The sequence below is a fragment of the Ananas comosus genome, linkage group 4, assembly GCF_001540865.1.
Source record: "Ananas comosus cultivar F153 linkage group 4, ASM154086v1, whole genome shotgun sequence".
NCBI classification, from domain to species: domain Eukaryota; kingdom Viridiplantae; phylum Streptophyta; class Magnoliopsida; order Poales; family Bromeliaceae; genus Ananas; species Ananas comosus.
The window spans coordinates 1166397-1184682 of NC_033624.1; the positions used below are offsets into that span (position 1 = coordinate 1166397).

The 18286-nt window shown below is 37.8% G+C and overlaps 3 protein-coding genes across 3 annotated transcripts; 2 read left to right on the forward strand and 1 right to left on the reverse strand.

Moving 5' to 3' along the window:
* Window positions 1629-4304, forward strand: LOC109709679 (60S ribosomal protein L19-2-like). Its single transcript, XM_020232004.1, has 5 exons — window positions 1629-1795; window positions 2917-3039; window positions 3351-3664; window positions 3782-3822; window positions 3912-4304. Exons 1-5 carry the CDS (start codon window positions 1684-1686, stop codon window positions 3934-3936), a joined length of 615 nt encoding a protein of 204 aa, XP_020087593.1. The 5' UTR covers window positions 1629-1683; the 3' UTR covers window positions 3937-4304.
* On the reverse strand, window positions 5342-6382 carry LOC109708694. The gene is made up of 2 exons (XM_020230513.1): window positions 6245-6382; window positions 5342-6007 (listed from the first exon to the last, which is right to left on the reverse strand). The coding sequence occupies exons 1-2, from the start codon at window positions 6380-6382 to the stop codon at window positions 5504-5506; spliced, it is 642 nt and encodes a 213-aa protein (XP_020086102.1). The 3' UTR covers window positions 5342-5503.
* Window positions 15616-16738, forward strand: LOC109708538 (RING-H2 finger protein ATL64-like). Its single transcript, XM_020230326.1, has one exon. The coding sequence runs from the start codon at window positions 15689-15691 to the stop codon at window positions 16520-16522; it is 834 nt and encodes a 277-aa protein (XP_020085915.1). The 5' UTR covers window positions 15616-15688; the 3' UTR covers window positions 16523-16738.

Here is an 18286-nt window from a genome sequence, read left to right on the forward strand (position 1 = left end):
ATACCCATTTGCTCTTTTTTATTCGGGTAAAATTTCAATCTCCTCTTCTGTTACTTAAGCGCGTTTTTATTGTATTATTATTCAACAGCTCACAAATCATTTTTTTTTAATAATCAGAGGATAGTTAACTATAAATTTTGAACTGCATAATAATAAAGTAAATAAGGCTTAGTTTGGTATTGAGATCTATCCGACGCTATTAGATAGAATAGAGTTGAAAAAAAAGTATATAGAGATATGCTTTTGCGTTCTCCGGTGGGACCGCAGAAAATATATCGTAACTGACTTATCGTGATATACGGAGCACAATATTACATACAGAAACAAACATGGTATTTTTTCAACATACTTTCTCACCGCAATCTCTCCGCAATTTCAAACTAAGCCTAAATTGCATGACGGTTAAGTCGAATTTTAAACTACGGAATGACAATGTAAAATTAAGCTAAATTATGAACAAAAATTAAAATTTATTTTTTTATTTTTTCTTTTTGTTAAAAAAATAATGCTACTGATGTACTAAAAAATAATATAAACCTTATATTATTTTATCAAATGTCGCATATGAGGTTCCAAGTTCGAATCCTAGGTGATTCATTTTTCTAGCTAAATTTATTTATAAATAAAATAAATGAAACAGATAGCGTGTTATTTATCTCTCAAAAAAAAATGTCGCATATGAGGATCTTGCCTTGTCAAATTGTTTTTTTAGCAAGTTACCGCTTACGTGAAAGATTCCACAAGTTAGCTCCATCTAAAAATTAGAATTATGAGGTCATAATTCGAACCCAGTTTTGGGTGAAATGGGACTTTAAGGACCGTGGCGAAGCATTTTCCATTGTGACTTTTAGTCCCCAAGTGGCATCAAACGTAACTTGTCTTTATGTTATTAAAGTCTATTATTAATTCAGATGATATTCTCACTCCGTACTTTTTCAACTAGATATCATTTGAATATGAATATACTAAATGCGATTTAGTTGTTTAGAATACGAATATATTTTACTGGGTCAAATTAGAGTACAATTTAATGATCCTAGACCGTCGAAAAATAAAGATATAAAAAATTCAACCGGATCTCATCATTTTATATTTGTTAAGTGTCCGATTGCCTAGGATCTAGTCAGCTAAGATCCATTTAATAATAAAAAGTATATAGTACTGTTTGATCGAAAGGAGTTAACAAAAGCATATAGTAAAATTTATATTACAACTGAAATTACTGTAATTTACACAAATAAATAAATACAATTTTACAGTACTTTCTAATTATCAATAACACACTCTTCTCACGGTCCTTTAACTGACCCAAAAATGAATGAGATCATAAAATTAATGAGTTTATCATAAAAACCTACTTTAGGATTGATATCAAATGGATAGTACTTGAGTTTAAGTTAGACCCGAATAGCCTCATTGTACGACCTGACCAAACCCAAGCCCAAGCCTAACAATATGTTGGGCCGGGCTTTGATGGTCATTTTAAGTCCCATAATTAAGGGGACGAAGCTTTTCAAAGGAAGTCTCAGGAAACTTGCCCCGGCCCATTACAATTCGGCCCATGAAGCCCTTGGAGCCGAACCCTAACCCTCCATAGCCATCCTATAAAATGCTGTTTCCGCCGCATGGCGCAAACCCTTCGTCTCCGTAGCACCGCCATTAGCGAGGAGGCGGGCGATCGCCATGGTTTCTCTCAAGCTCCAGAAGCGGCTCGCCGCGAGCGTGCTCAGCTGCGGGAAGGGGAAGGTGTGGCTCGATCCCAATGAGGTCAACGAGATCTCCATGGCCAATTCCAGTAAGCTTCATCTCTCTCTCCCCTTCTTCATGATCCGAGTGTTTCGGAATCTAGGGCTAGGGTTAGGGTTTCCTAAATTCGAGTTCTCACGTGATTTCGCGCTTGCTTTTGGTGGGTCTTATTTTTGCAGCTTCTTAAACAGTGAAATGGATGTAGAGATGAATTGTTACGCTTGTAGACACTGTGCATGGATTAAATTGGGGGATTCGATACTGTTGATTTGTAGAAACGAAAATTAAAGAGTAATTTTTGGAACTTAATATTCACCGATGTTAAGAATGACAAAAAAAAGTGATAATTACTAATACTAGATATAGTAAAGAAACTTTTAGATGTTGATTGGAAATGGTTCTAATACTTTTAGCGGAGTTAATCTTTCTTACATGGAGCAGAACTTTTACTTGTATTAGAACATCGACACGACCGAATGAGGAAGCATAAGTTTGGTGTTATTTTCCAATTCTATTGCATATTTATAGTTGATGTATAGAATTACATATTCACAATGTTAAATCGACAACTCTGGAGAACTTGTTGGTGGAATCCGGCAACCATATTCACAAGAGTGTTATGGTGTTGAAATCTATTAGATATTTACCAACGTTCTTTTCATCCGCCAGCTGTTTTGATCTTAATTTCCTTGATATGTATCTGTACGTTTTTAAGTCATAACATCTGAAATCTTTGATGAAAATGTTCAATTTGACCATTTTTCACTGCAATAGCAAGTTTTAAATCATAAAATTCGTAAGCTTTGTTGAAATTTTCAATTCAACCGAGTTCTAATGCAATAGGAGATATTTGGTGAGTCATTCTATTCGTAAGCATAATTGTCTGTTTGTATTGAGTGTATTAAGAATGTCATCCAGGTTTCTTTCTTGATTTGCATGTAGCATGCGGTAAAACTCTCTAGAATGTGTCGAACATGTTCTTCGATCACTTTAAACAATTTTGCCTTGTTGGTTCTGGTTAATGTTTACTTTTGATCCTTAACCTAAGAGCTGATCTTCTTGTAGTTCCGTTAATGCTTACCTAGTGATGTTATATATCTGCGGACACTGCCCCTTAATGAATATTTAAAATTGCTAATCTGATAAATATCTGTTTTATTTGAATTGCAGGGCAGAACATAAGAAAGTTGGTGAAGGATGGCTTCATTATCAAGAAGCCCATGAAGATCCATTCACGATCTCGTGCGCGCAGAGAACATGAAGCCAAGAAGAAGGGGCGGCATTCTGGATATGGTATATTCATGACCTGAGTAGGAAGCACGATTACTCGTAATTCATTCATGGACTGGAACTTCCGCAGAATTGGTGTGATGTTGGTAAAGCGGTTTGGAAAAGCACTTACAGTTGCTTCTTTGATATCCTTTCCAACAGTTTCCCATTGCAGCAAGCCAGAGGCTTCAAATTGTAGCTTCTGTTTTTGGGGTTTTTGCAACAGGAGAAGTGTTTGTTAACATTTCTATAACTATTTTGGAGTTGACAAGCTATTCCAGAAGCCAGTTGGTATTGTATTGCCTATTTAACTTCGTCTATAATTGGTTGTTCAGGTAAAAGAAGGGGTACGAGGGAAGCTAGGCTCCCTACTAAAATCCTTTGGATGCGGAGAATGAGAGTTCTCAGACGCTTGTTGCGCAAGTACCGAGAATCAAAGAAGATAGACAAGCACATGTACCACGACACCTATATGAAGGTGAAGGGTAATGTGTTCAAGAATAAGCGGGTGCTTATGGAGCACATCCACAAGTCCAAGGCCGAGAAGATGAGAGAGAAGACACTATCCGACCAGTTTGAAGCCAAGCGAGCCAAGAGCAAGGCCAGCAGAGAGAGAAAGATCGCTCGCAGGGAGGAACGGTTAGCTCAGGTATATTGTAGTGTCGATTTTTGAATTTACTTAAATGCTAGGATTGCTCTAACAGTGATTCATGTAAAACTATTTGGAAATGTGTGGGATGGCTTACAACCTTATTCTGCTAAATAGGGTCCAGGAGAACGAGCAGCGGCCCCTACTCAAGCAACAGAGTAATATCCTTTTCTGTGCAACCTTTTTTTTTAAAGCATGTTTTGTTTTAATCAAGGGGTTTGATTTGGAATGTCGTGTTCTATTGTAGGGCTTCTAAGAAGGGGAAGAAGTGAACCTAGAAGAATGCAGTAAAGACGCACAGATGAGGTGCAAGGTAGCTTGGCGAATGCTTTTTGGGTTCTAAAGTCAGAGGAGCTGAGTGTCTTTTTCTTTTTGTGATATTTTTGTTTAATCTTTATTGCTGAGGTGGTGCCTTTGAGATATAATGACCTCTTAAGTAAGACTTATCATCGCAATATCTTTCGGGAGTTTTTCCTTGTGTCGGCAGTCGACATCATACATTTGCTGTTAGTGTGTAATGGTCTCATAGTTATTTAAGTGTCAACCACTGTAAATGCGCTATGGTTTCCTCGCCTCATGTACACACTATTAGAAAAATCTGTTCTCCTTCAACATGTTTAATTCTGTTGATGCTGCTTCATTTAATTCCTGCAAGTGGATTAAATTTATTCAATTGCTTCATGGGAATTGCTTCATGGGGAGAAATAGACGTTCTAAATTAGAGAATCCGGCTGAGCATTGGTACGATCAAATTTGCTCTGGCGGGGAGTCGCAGTTCATATTTTATGCCCTAAATTGTCTTGTGCTCCGTCCTTTATTATGGTTTTCTGGTCGAACAGATAACTTTTGTTATAACTACTAATGTGGTTTATTTTTACGAATGCGGAATGCTATAACTGGCACATTTTTGTTATCTTGATTAGACAAATCTTAATACAGAAAAGATTGTATAACAGGACAAAGGTGGCAGGCCATCTATGATGATCCGCATTGTAGTGCTCTTATTTCAAAAATCAGAAACAAAAAGAGGCAAAAAGAGGCGGTGTGGGTGTAGCCTTCTATCAGTGTGATATGTGGTTTTCTTTTATAATCTGAACTTGTGAAGAATTTGAACCCCGAGGCACGATTCAGATGGCCCAACGAACAGGCCCTTGAGGAAAATTAGAATAATAACTACAAAAATTAGAATAATAACTACAGAACACACACCTAGATGGCAAAACAAAAAGCAGAAAGTGTAGATTATATTTGGTTTCCTCAAAAAAAAAATCGATATTTGGTTTCCTCAAAAAAAAAATCGAGAAAAATAATATTTTTTTGGCAAAACAAAAAGCAGAAAGTGTAGATTATATTTGGTTTCCTCAAAAAAAAAAAAAAATCGAGAAAAATAATATTTTTTAAAAAAAATTTATTTGTGCAGTTAAAATATTATTTTGTTATATTAAATATTAAATTAAATGTAAAATTCTGCACTAGCGTGTTGTTGTCCTTTTCTTTTTATTTTTTATTTAAATGATATGTCTGTGTCCGGCTGTCCGCTATTATAACGATCGACGGATTTTGAATGGCCCCTCACTCACGGGCCCAACCCGAAATCCTACGTAAGCAATATGGCAGTATCGCAACATCACCGTAACAATCAACAAACTGAAGAAGAAAAAAATGGAAAAAGAAAAGAGCGAAAATGGGGGAAAGGTGTAACCCTTTCTTTCTTTCCACAAGGAAAAGAGAACGATATCACAGGAAAAAAAAAAGAAAAAAAAAAAGAAGAGAACACGAGAGAGGCGATGAGTAGGGGTTCCTTGGGAGTGCGCGAAGAGCGGAGCTTAGAAGGAGGGTTCAGGTGACGAGGTAGATGGGCATGGGCGGCGGAGCGGGAGCGGCGGCGGCGGCGGGGCGTCGGTCGAGGAGGTTGAGATCGCGGAGGCTGAGGTAGGGGATGCCCGCCCCCGCCGCCCCCACCTCCGCCGCCGCCAGCGGCCCCGAGGTGGGGCGAATCGCGCGGCACCCCACCTCCCCCGCCGCCGCCGACGAACCGTCGGCAACGTAGAGCGGCCCCGACACCGCCCCCTGGTGAGGGTACCGCGGGCGGTCGTAGCCCCCGGCCTCCGCCGCCGCCGCCTCGAGATCGGCGGTGTTGGATTTGGGGCGCTTCCAGAGGAGGAGGAGGGCGGAGCCGGCGCTTCGCCACCAGTGGCTGCGGCGGTGGCGCTGCTGCTGCTGCTGCTGCTTCTGCTTCTTCTCCTTGGATATGGGCTTCTTGAGCTTCAGGTGCAGCGAGTCCAGCGCCGAACCACGCGCCTCCCCGCGCCGCACGTGCCTCCGCGCCTCCTCCAGCACCTTCTTTTATTTATTATTATTATTATTTTGGTAGTATGGTGAGACCGTGAGACAATGGGCGACGTAGGTAGGGGGACACTACCTTTTGGTGAACCAAAAAGCAAGTGTTGTGAGGCTTCTTTCTGGTGTGGTATTTGTATAAAAGGGCTATTTGCTGAAATGCCACCGAGGGAGGAAAGGAAAGAAAGAGTAAGGGATTGGTTGGGAGTTGGGACCGTCTATGGTAGAGGCAAAGATGACCGTTGGGGAGCTTGTCCTCTTTTGTTTTCGGGTGGGCCCCAATCCCTTTTCGAGACACAACTTATTGGGTGGACATTGTCTAGTAGACCGCGGAGGCCTATAAATAGCTTCTCTTCTGTGAGAACTGAGAAGCACCATGACCTAAAGTTTACACACTCAAAAAATTTGTTAAGAAGTCTATTTTATTATTAATTTTTTTAAACCAGCTGTAGGTTACAATGCATACACCTTTCCAAGTCCGATTTTCTACGAAATAAAAAATATATAACTAACCAACTGATCTAAGCAATGACACTATATATAAAAGTATAAATAGAATCAGATTTGATGACTTAGATTCTCGGAAATTCAAAAGAGCTTTTGTTAACTCTACTACTCGAAAGTGACAGCGGCAACTATGGTGAAGCTTTTGTGAAAGCAATATGATATTTTTCGTAGGACTGATGGAGACCATAGAAACTATGCTCCCCTCCTATTTTTGTAGGACTGATCGATCACCGGAGCAAATTTCCTTTAACTTTTCTTCCTGTTTTTAAGATGTTAGAGCGTGTTTGGTTCGCTTCTTTTTCATCCTAGAATCGGAATTGGAATGAGTGAATCCGTTTGCGAGTGTTTGGTACGCGGGAGTCCCATTTCCATTCCGATTCCCGATTGGAATGGGAATTTTCCAATCACCTCGTTTTTCAATCCAGCCTAAGAGGCCGGATTGAAAGTTGAATCCGGACGGAATGGATATTTATTCGGATTAAATTTATTTTTTTCAAATTTTTTAATTAAAATATGAGTTAAAATTTAAAAATTAAATATATTATTTTAAATTTTAATTTAAACTTAAATTAAAAATTAAAATTTAATCAAATATTTTGAATCTAACTTATAATTTGAATTTAAATTAAATTTTAATTTATATAAAATTTTATTCAAATTTTATTTCAAACTTAAATTAATTTATGGATTCAAATTAAAATTTAAATTGTAATTTTAAGTTTGAATTTGAATAGATCAAAATTTAGTTTCATATTTTGAATTATCCACTCAACTTCAAAGTTTAATTTTTTTTAAAAAAACATAGATTTAAAATTTTGACATTATTTCAAAATTTTGATGTAATTTTTTAATATTTAATATTTAATTTGAATTTAAATTAATATATTATAAAGATAATGTTAATATAGTAATTTGATTACGTTTTTTATATCCACCCGAACCAAACACCGACAATGGAAATGATTTATTCCGATTCCGATTCAGGTGATGAACCAAACAGAATTAGATAATGAGTCATTCCGATTCCGATTCCAGCTTATTTTGATTCCGATTCCGATTTCGATTCCGACTCCGACTTCGAACCAAACACGCCCTTAGGGTGGACCAGGGCCACACAGTTCATTCACTGTTAGAGATCCAACAAAATCTGCAGCAAATTCGGGTTTTATTTCGTCCCGTTAACGCCGTCCGATCTGATATCTTGTTTGGACCAAGTGCAAATCTAAAATAGCTCTTAAAAACTGTCACGCCCACGAATTAATCTTGACCAGGAACCAGATCTGACCCGCTATTGGCGTGGCCTAATATTTGATCATCATCAAGAACCAATTTTTTATACTAATCTTAATATTTTTTAAAAAAATACAAAATTTTAAAAATTTATCTAAATTTTACAAGAATAAAAAATTATATATATATCTATAGAGTCCGGCTGGGATACTATCGAGAGCACCAAGGATTTGGTCCTATCGAATTTTCCATCGTTAGATTTAACTCCCTATTTATTTTTTATCCGTTAGACTATACTATTCAACCAACCACTCACTAAACCCTAGGGGGCCCATATCATCCTAACCATCCATTTCTCAATCTAAGGGTTAAAAAATCAATAGTACCAATAGTTTGGTGCTATTGATAGTATTCCAAACTATATATATATATATATATATATATATATATATAATAAATATATATATATATATTATATATATATATATATATTACACACAGTAGATGTGTTTGTTTACGAAAGTAGAGAGATGTGCATTAGTTTTCGACCCCAAATACCCTCTTGTTGTTTGGTTCACTGTAAACTTTACTTTCCGCCAGAACTCAAAATTTTCAAAATATCGTAATTAACTGCAATCTACTCTGCTGAAGAAAAAAATACAAGAAAAAATAATAAAATATTAACAACAGAAAACTTTAGTTGTTATCAAATTCATTTTCTACCAAACAAAATATTAATTTATCGAAAGTCTACGGAATATGCACCTTGAGAGTGAAGTAAACATGCCCAAAGACAGAGGAGGTATACTATGTGGCAGTCACACCGTTTTATTTACAACTAGCCTTTTTTTTTTTTTTGAAATAAAAGCATAATCAGGGTGGGTAACTAAATTTTAAAATATATTTTGATTTATGGGATATATCACCTTAGTAAAAAGAAGGAAACCGCCAGCATTTTGCCTACTGTGCAAGACTAGATACAGGAAGAAGATCTACAAATGAGTACCTACGTACATACGCTCCGACACTGTCGTACTGGGTAATGAATAGGGATGTCAATAGATATGAATATTCAAAATTTTATCCGAATTCGAATCTGAATAAAACGAATATATCCGATGAATATAAATATGAATTTGAATATGGATATGAAAAATAAAAACCCGACGGATATGGATTCCGATATGGATTTTGATGAACCCGAACCCGAACCCGAACCCGAACCCGACCCGAACCCGAATTTATTTTGTATTATATATAATTTTATGTTATATTTGAATTTGTATTTTAAAAATTTTAAATTTAATATAATATATTTTGAAATATTAAAAAAAGAAATAATTATTTCAGGTTCAAATTTTCGGGTTTGGATTTCGGATTTTTGGTCGAGTTCGGGTTTGGATATGAATTTTTAAAATCCGTTGGGTTCGAGTTCGGGTCTCGGGTTTGGAGTCGGTTCGGATTAGGATTTTTAAAAATCCGCCCCGAATCCGACCGGTTGACATGTCACGCCCCGGATTACACGTTCCTCGGGCACGCCGACAAATCCGCCGTATACAAAGAAATTTTTTCTGTATACGAAGCGATAGCTGTATCTGTAAAAAATACAAGACTACAAACAATAGTGTAGAGCTGAAAAGAAGTAAGCAGGTAGAACGAACCAATCTTATATACATACCAACAAACCAGTACAACAACACTCGCTCCAGCGAGTTCTAGTATCAGTATGTACATAAGCTCAAAATAAAAACACTGATACCTGCAGCTGGGGATCCTCTAGCACGGCGATTCGTCGGGTAGGGCTCTAGCTCGCGACGCCCTTGCCTCGATCAGTCCCAGAAGACGCAGCAGCCGGAACAGCAGGCTCTGCAAAACACAGGGTAACAACTGGGCGTGAGAACTACTGTAAAAACAAGTAGTCCTCAGTTGGTACCGCCCTCAACATCATCGGTCCACCCACTAAGACTACAGTCAGAAACAAACTAGTAGTTAAAGCTGGAAAGAAATCTACAGCTACCTGCCACTACACTATCCAACTGTAGTAACTGTCAAATCTGACCCAATCTCAATAAGGACTGTGAACACACCCGTCCCGGGGACTGTGAACGCACCCGTCCCGCCTGTCTAAGCCACGCTACCTCTACGCAAAACAGTCCGTGGATAGCAAAATTAGTCAGTGACATCAACGCGAAAGCACAAAGCCAAACTCCGGAGCGGCACTCGTGGGCGCGACCCAACCGAGTATGCAAGCGTATCTCTGCCGAGCNAAAAGACAACAATTATAAAATAATAAAAAAGAACATAAAAAAAGAAGTCGTCTCATCTAACGTCAATTAATGCTATAAAACTTTTAAAACTCAAGACCGCCTTTCATTTCAAATGTCACTTGGTTTGTTGTTCTCCCATAAACCCCAGCTTTTGATTACGTGTAGAGAGATGAAAGCATTTGTTTGTGTAGATGACACACATTATATATATACTTTAGTTGTTATCAAATTCATTTTCTACCAAACAAAATATTAATTTATCGAAAGTCTACGGAATATGCACCTTGAGAGTGAAGTAAACATGCCCAAAGACAGAGGAGGTATACTATGTGGCAGTCACACCGTTTTATTTACAACTAGCCTTTTTTTTTTTTTTGAAATAAAAGCATAATCAGGGTGGGTAACTAAATTTTAAAATATATTTTGATTTATGGGATATATCACCTTAGTAAAAAGAAGGAAACCGCCAGCATTTTGCCTACTGTGCAAGACTAGATACAGGAAGAAGATCTACAAATGAGTACCTACGTACATACGCTCCGACACTGTCGTACTGGGTAATGAATAGGGATGTCAATAGATATGAATATTCAAAATTTTATCCGAATTCGAATCTGAATAAAACGAATATATCCGATGAATATAAATATGAATTTGAATATGGATATGAAAAATAAAAACCCGACGGATATGGATTCCGATATGGATTTTGATTATACCCGACCCGAACCCGAACCCGAACCCGACCCGAACCCGAATTTATTTTGTATTATATATAATATATATATAAAAATTTGATGTTACATTTGAATTTGTATGTTAAAAATTTAAATTTAATATAATATATTTTGAAATATTAAAAAAAAAAAATTGTTTCGGGTTCAAATTTTCGGATTCGGATTCGGATTCGGGTTTCGGATGTTTGGTCGGGTTCGGGTTTGAATATGGATTTTTAAAATCCGTCGGGTTCGAATTCAGATTCGGGTCTCAGGTTTGGAGTCGGGTTCGGATTCGAATTTTTAAAAATTTGCTCCGAATCCGATCCGTTGACATCTCTAGTAATGAAAGAGGGGAGGAGTTCACGGAGGGCCACAAATAAATATTGCAGGAGCAGCTGCATGAAATGATAACTGCTGGTGAGGCACGGAGCGTGGGACGACGTCCTTTGTTCCGATGCTTGTGGCCGCCTCCTCGTGCTTTGTTTGTCCTTTCTTTCCCTCCTACCCATGCTACTCCGTGACTAGTCAAGCACAAAAGCAGGGGCCTCATAAAAGTTCCTAATTAACTACTAGCGTCTCCTACTACTCACTCAACAGCTTTTCCCTCCTCTCTCATTATTGTCAGCAAAATTTTTCCATTTGATCCCAAATAAAAAATAAAAAATAAAAAAAAAATTCGGTATGAAACTTTCTTCTTTTTTTTTTTTTTTTTTCTGTTTGTTTGATTCAATGAAAAAAAGAAAAAAAAAATCGTAAAAGTATTTTTACGAATTTGCTATAAAATTGAAAAAAAAAATTTACTGTTTTTCTGTTTTTCGTTGAAAAACGAAAGTAAAATTTTTTTAATTATTTTTTTATTGAACCAAATAAATATGATTTTTTTTTCAATCAAACAAATATTAAATAATATTTTTTTGTTTTTTTACAAACTAAACACTACAAAACATTAAAAAAAAATTCCACTGATTTTTATTTCCCACTAAAACTTAATTTTCATGATTTTACGTTGAACCAAACCCTTACTTGCAAATGTAATTTTCTATAATTCTTCCGTTATAAAACTTACAAAAATTTAAATAAAATTTTAGTTAAAATAAAAAAAAAGTATATAATATATCTAAATTATAAATTATTTTAATTTGATTATCCAACATTTTTAATTTTTAATTTTACTATCTAATCTTTCAATTTGGTTTGACTCGGTCAACATCATGTTGACTTCAAAATGTAATCTAATAATTTATTTTAATAAATTTATAAATATGAAATTTCAATAAAATAGTCTAAGCAAAATGGTCAACAGTTCTAATAAGTTTTATATATTTTCCCAAAAAATTGACAATAAAAATTAAGAATAAAAGCCCTTGGATGAGCGGGCCATAAAATACACACCTAGTTATAAAAATTTACACCTAGATTTACCGTATGAAAAATGTAAGCCTACAATTCAGAAAGGATTGTCAAGCTACGATGCTTAATTCAAAGATTGTAATTTAATCTTGTAAAATTTATTCGAATACTCCAAAATTGAAGAGAAGGAGAGATATTGAAAGCAGCAGTAAGAAACATGCATGTCCCAAGATCCAACAGTGAGAAGGAAAATTTTCTAACGCAGGATCCTTCACAGGCTCTCTCTTAAATGCACTCCTATCAAATTTTGAATCTAAAAGGGCCGAGTCGAATGGTCACATCCTTTGGCGTAATCAAACGTATTAAAGCAATATAGAAGTTGTTCTTAATACCGACCCTTTCTATCACAAGTAGCTAGTAAAACAATATAGAAGTTTGATCTTAATACCGATCATCTCTAACGCAAGAAATAAAGAGTGTTTAATGTAGACTTTTATGGAGGCTATTATAACTAGCATGGCTACAAGGAAAATGCCCATTTTCCAATAGAAAGGCCTAGTCCTAAATAAATAGATAAATTGTAAGGCCTACCCATTCTCACAAATTCTAAAATACAATATGCCGATTAGGAAAGCAAAGAGTTATTATGATATGAATATATTAGACTCAGTAAATTTTATTAAGTTTTATTGATAATGAAATTAAACAAATTTATTCGTCAATATTGAAATTAAATCTATTACTATCATCACCCATTACGAAAGTCTCTAAATTTCAAAATCATAAAATACCAGATTGCTCTAGGATAAATTACGGTACCGGATTAGTAATTCAATTTCAATATTGACGAATAAATTTGTTTAATTTCATTATCAATAAAACTTAATAAAATTTACTGAGTCTAATATATTCATATCATAATAACTCTNTACTATCATCACCCATTACGAAAGTCTCTAAATTTCAAAATCATAAAATACCAGATTGCTCTAGGATAAATTACGGTACCGGATTAGTAATTCAATTTCAATACAACATCCTATAAGTATTAGGATCTGATTTTTAGCAAATATAGTTATACAATATCTAACTTAAAAATACAATTTCTACACCATTCTATATACTTACAGAATAGTTGGACACACTGAATTTCTGACAAGTAAAATATGACTTGGTGGTTGGTACTCGAGATCCCAAGTTCGAATTCTAGTTGATTCACATTTCCAGCTAAATAAAATAAACGAAGCAGGTAACATGCTACCTATCTCTCAAAGAAATATATATATATGGCAGTTGATGGCGCCTTGAGCTGTGAATCGGACAACTAATTGTATCAGATCGACCCAACTACTCTCTGCGCAAATAAAAATGTTGCAGTCAAAGCATTACTCAAAATTAGTCCTAGCCAAAGGTATCCGATGTGTCTGCCCCATCTTTTCTACTCAAGATGATTTTGCTGTCCAATTTTGAAGCTGGCTATAATCATATCAGCAAAGAAGTTGCTCAGCTACTTCTCCAAATTGCTACTAGTTGTTCCACATGCAAAATTTATGTTGCAAATAAGGATGGTAAGAGGCATGTGGTTTGCCACATAAAGAAGATTACTCGCAAATCATTTCAGAACTAATCACACTCTCAGAAAGAAAAATTGAAGGACAAGTTAAGAATGAAAACTAAAGAGATTAAAAAGAGGGGCGAAAGAAGAGGAGGACAAGAACAGAGAGAGAGAGAGCGAGGAGTAAATGCCACAAGGGAACAGGATTGTTTCCTCTCTTCATACACAACTTACTAGCTACTTTTATTGTAGCTAGAACGACACTCATCTGTTATTACAGGTTTTATCATCATACACCAACATACTTTTCATCCATTACATCGCTAAATTTTCCCATGAACAATAACACTAATTGTAACTAAAGTAACAATATAATGTTACCGACCGTCCCTAGAGCAAGTGGCAAAGAGCTTGTTGGTTGGTACCCAAGGTCTCAAGTTCGAATCCTAGTTGATTCACATTTCCAGCTAAGTTTATTTCTAAATGAAATAAACAAAGCAGATAGCATGCCACCTGTTTCTCTCTCAAAAACAATATAATGTTCAAATTATTATTTGAGAAACAATTAGCAAACAGTCTTTGAAAAACTTTCTTTATGATTGGAATCACTATTTGTGCAAAAGAAGGCCCGACCTGTCGACTCAATTCACACACGAATTTGGTGCTTTAAAATCTATTAGGTGTTGTTTTGGGCCCTTAGATATGGGGTTGAAACATTCAGCGTCTACTTGGCCGAGGTTGTGCAGCAACTTCTCTACTTGAACCGACCGTCCTTAGCGCAAGCAACAGAAGATTTGGTGGTTGGTATCTGAGGTTTCAAGTTCGAATCCTAATTGGTTCACGTTTTCAGCTAAGTTTATTTAAAAAAAATAAACAAAGCTGGTAATATGCTACCTTTCTTTCTCTTTCTACTTGAGAAGCAGATTTAGCAAACATTAGAAAACATTAGGCAAACGTAGGTTTTCGTAACCAGGGACGACAATGACTCAATGGCCAATGGTTTGCTGTGTAGGACCACAAGATCTGCACTATTTGTCAATTTTTAGGACTTTTGACTTGTGTTCGTCAAGAGTCAATCTTCAACGGTCTGCAAGAAACTCCGTAACCTTAACTCAATACATGACCAAAGAATCCACAACAATAAACAGAAATTCTAGATTTGAAGCTCCTATTTCTAACTCTAGGGAGTTCAATAAATAAGGTACAAGAGCTTCTCCAACAAGCTCTCGCACTAACACGGTAATCTTCTTCCTTGCAGAGTTAGGATGTTCTAAAAGTAAAAGATTTTCTTTAATCAAAATCCGGGCGGCGACACTGGAACGAACTAATATGACATTGCGTCGGATCTATAAACAGTAAAAATATTTAATCACCCTCTAGTACCAAACTAGTAAACCACTCGGCAANTTTTTTTTTTTTTTTTTGTGTGTGTTTTTTTTTGTGTTGGTTTGGTACGAAGGTGAGAAAGGTGGGCCACCGTAAGGAAAACCGCGTAGGGCACGGCGATAGGACGCCAGGGTAAGAGAAAACTATTTCAATGTAACGGCCACCGTGAAAATCTCTGTGACACGTGGCCCCCACGAAGGTGGGCTCCACGCACGAAGTTTCTTCGAAGACTTCGAAAAGTGACCCGGGCGCAGGGTCGCCGCTCCGAGCCCTCCCCACACGAAGCTTCCTCACTCCCACTCGAGTCCAAATCACCGGTTCGAATCCGATCCAAAATGGGTCCACACCACTCGAGCCCACTCCCTCCTTGGCTTATCCCAACGTCACGCGCACTGTGCGTGCTACCTACGTCGGGTCCCTCTCAAAATTGTGGAAAAAACCCACTACCTGCCCCTATCGCCTCAGGAAATGTAGCGTCCTTATGGAGGGCATTTTCGTCATTTTAGGGAGCGGGGGATAATGCCCTTTCCCGCTGATCTCGGTTGCGCCGGTGCGCACCACGCGCTCGCGCGTTATATAAACCGAGCTCGGTTCTCGTTACCGCTCCAAAGCGTAAGAAAAAAAAAAATAATAAAAAAAAATAAATTTAATTTTTTTAAAAAAAGGGGCGATGGAGAGGGAGGAGACTCACGGTGTCAAAATGGAACGGAATAGGGGCGGTAACCGTACCTTTCCGGTGCCGGGAGGCGGTGGCGGAGGTAGCGGCGCCGCCGTGGCTCCGCCGCAGGGCTACGAATTGAGTGGTAAGATCATGCTGTGCTCCGTCGTCGTCCTCTTCGCCTCCGTACTCCTCGTCCTCTTCCTCCACCTCTACCTCCGGTGGCGCATCCTCCGCCGCTCCTCCTCCTTCCTCCGCCGCCGCGAGCCTCGCCTCGTCTTTTCCGGCGAAGGCGACGCCGCCGCCGCCCCTCGCGGCCTCGACCCCGCTGTGCTCGGATCCCTGCCGGTGATCGTCTTCTCCCACGGCGGGGGCGGAGGAGACGAGGAGGAGGGGGTGGTGGCGGAGTGCGCGGTGTGCCTCAGCGAGTTCGCGGAGGGGGAGAAGGTGCGAACCCTCCCGCGGTGCGGTCACCGCTTCCACATCCAGTGCATCGACATGTGGTTCCTCTCCCACAGCACCTGCCCCCTCTGCCGATCCGCAGTGGAGCGGCCGCCGCCACCTCCGCCGCTTATCGCCGCCGCCGCCGTTGAGTGTGTGAATCCATCTTCGTCATCAGAACCCGGAATGGGCGACCTCAGGATCGAGGTGGGGAGGGGATCGGAGGAGGACCTAGTGCTAGCGTTAGGGTTAGGGTTTGGGGAGAAATCGCCGGGGAGCCGGATGGTGTTGTTGAGGAGGCTTCTGAGTAGGGATTTGAGGATTTATAGAGGTGCAGAGGAGGCCGACCACGAGCGGGGAGAAGAGGCGCCGCCGCCGCCGCTACCGGGGGTGGCGGCGGTGTAAGATTGGGAGGAAGTGTTCCTTTATCACTGTAAAGATTCTTTCATTTGTATAATACACTCGGGTAATGTAGATTTTTGGGTACCTAATTTTTCTTTTTTTAAAAAAAAAAAAACTATCACACTGCGTAGGGCAGTTTGTTTGGCAAATAATTGTTCATTGTAAATATTTACTTTTGTTGATAGTGCATGGTGGCTTCTTGCTCAGTTCAAACTTAAACTTTTAAAATATCTTTTTTGAGAGATAGGTAGCATGTTACCCGCTTCATTTATTTTATTTAAAAATAAACTTAGCCGGAAATGTGAATCAATTAGGATTCAAATTTGAGATCTTGGGTATCAATCATCAAGTCATTTGTCACTTGCATTGGGGCCGATCGGTTCAAACTTTTAAAATATCATAACTAATTTCTGTACATCGTGAACAAAAATCAATTATGGAATTAGGCTGGAATACTATTAATAGTAAAACGCTCTTTTTGCTATCAAGTTTTTAACCTTTGGATAAAAAATTATAGGGTCAGGATGATATTAGTCGGTTAGAGTTGAGTGGTCCCCCCAGGGTTGAGTGGTCCCCACTGGGTTATAGTATTTAATCCAATGGTTAGAAATAATGAAAAGAGTTGATCCAAAGGATAAAAAACTGGTAGTAACAATGGGATTTTGCTACTAATAATAGCCCAGTCCAATTCTCAATTATGAATAAGAAAAATAAAATATTACCAATGGGGAATTTGAACTTTTATGCCGTTCATTTCCTAAATAATAAATAACAAATTAGAGAAACTTTTATTTCAAAATTATAGAAATAAACAGCAAAAAAAAATGAATTTTTTCTGAATTTTAATTTATTTAAAAATTTATTACATTTGGTGAAAGAATGCTCCAAAGGGCCTAAGAAGTAGGGATGCAAACGGGGCGGATATGGGGGCGGGAGAGTTCCCCCACCTCCCGCTCCATTTCTTATCGGAGCGGGGCAGATTCGGGGCGGGTTACTTTTCATTTTATTTTTGGCTCCCACTTACCGCTCCATTCGGGACGGATCGGGGCGGGAGCCGGATTTTTTACGGATCGAGACGGATTGAAGGAAGAAAAGAGTATCCCACCTCCCGCTCCATTTACTTGGCGGATCGGGGCGGATTCAGGGCGGGTTATATTTTTTTATATTTTTTGTTCCCATTTACCACGCCATTCGGGGCGGATCGGGGCGGAGCTCCACCAATCCGGATCCATTTGCATCCCTACTAAGAAGTGCTTATTCCTATACAAATAATTGCGCTCAATTAAAATAAACTTTAATACAATTTAAAATTAATTAGTAACTAGACTTTATTAACATTAGGCAATTTTCGTGACCAAAAGATATATTTTGGAAGAGATACATAATTTTTCATGCAGTATTACATTTTTCACAAAGTTTGTTTGGTTGATCTTTAAATTGTGCTACATTTTGCAGCTCTCAAACTTTGTTTATTTCATTTATCATATTTTAACCAAATAATATAATTTTATGCACTATTATACTTTTGTCCAAATACGTAGCTGCTTTCAAATTATTTATTAGAATTTTTTTGGGGACGAGAAGCAACTATCAAAACTTATTTGTTCCCACCTTTTGAATAGTTCATTACTTCTAATTAATAATTTTTTATACTTAAAATAAACAAAGTTAGATATTATAATGTAAATTTAGATGTTATTACAAGCATTTAATAGACAAAGACAGATCCGGTGCAGATGTTTATGATCATTGAATCCAACAAATCTA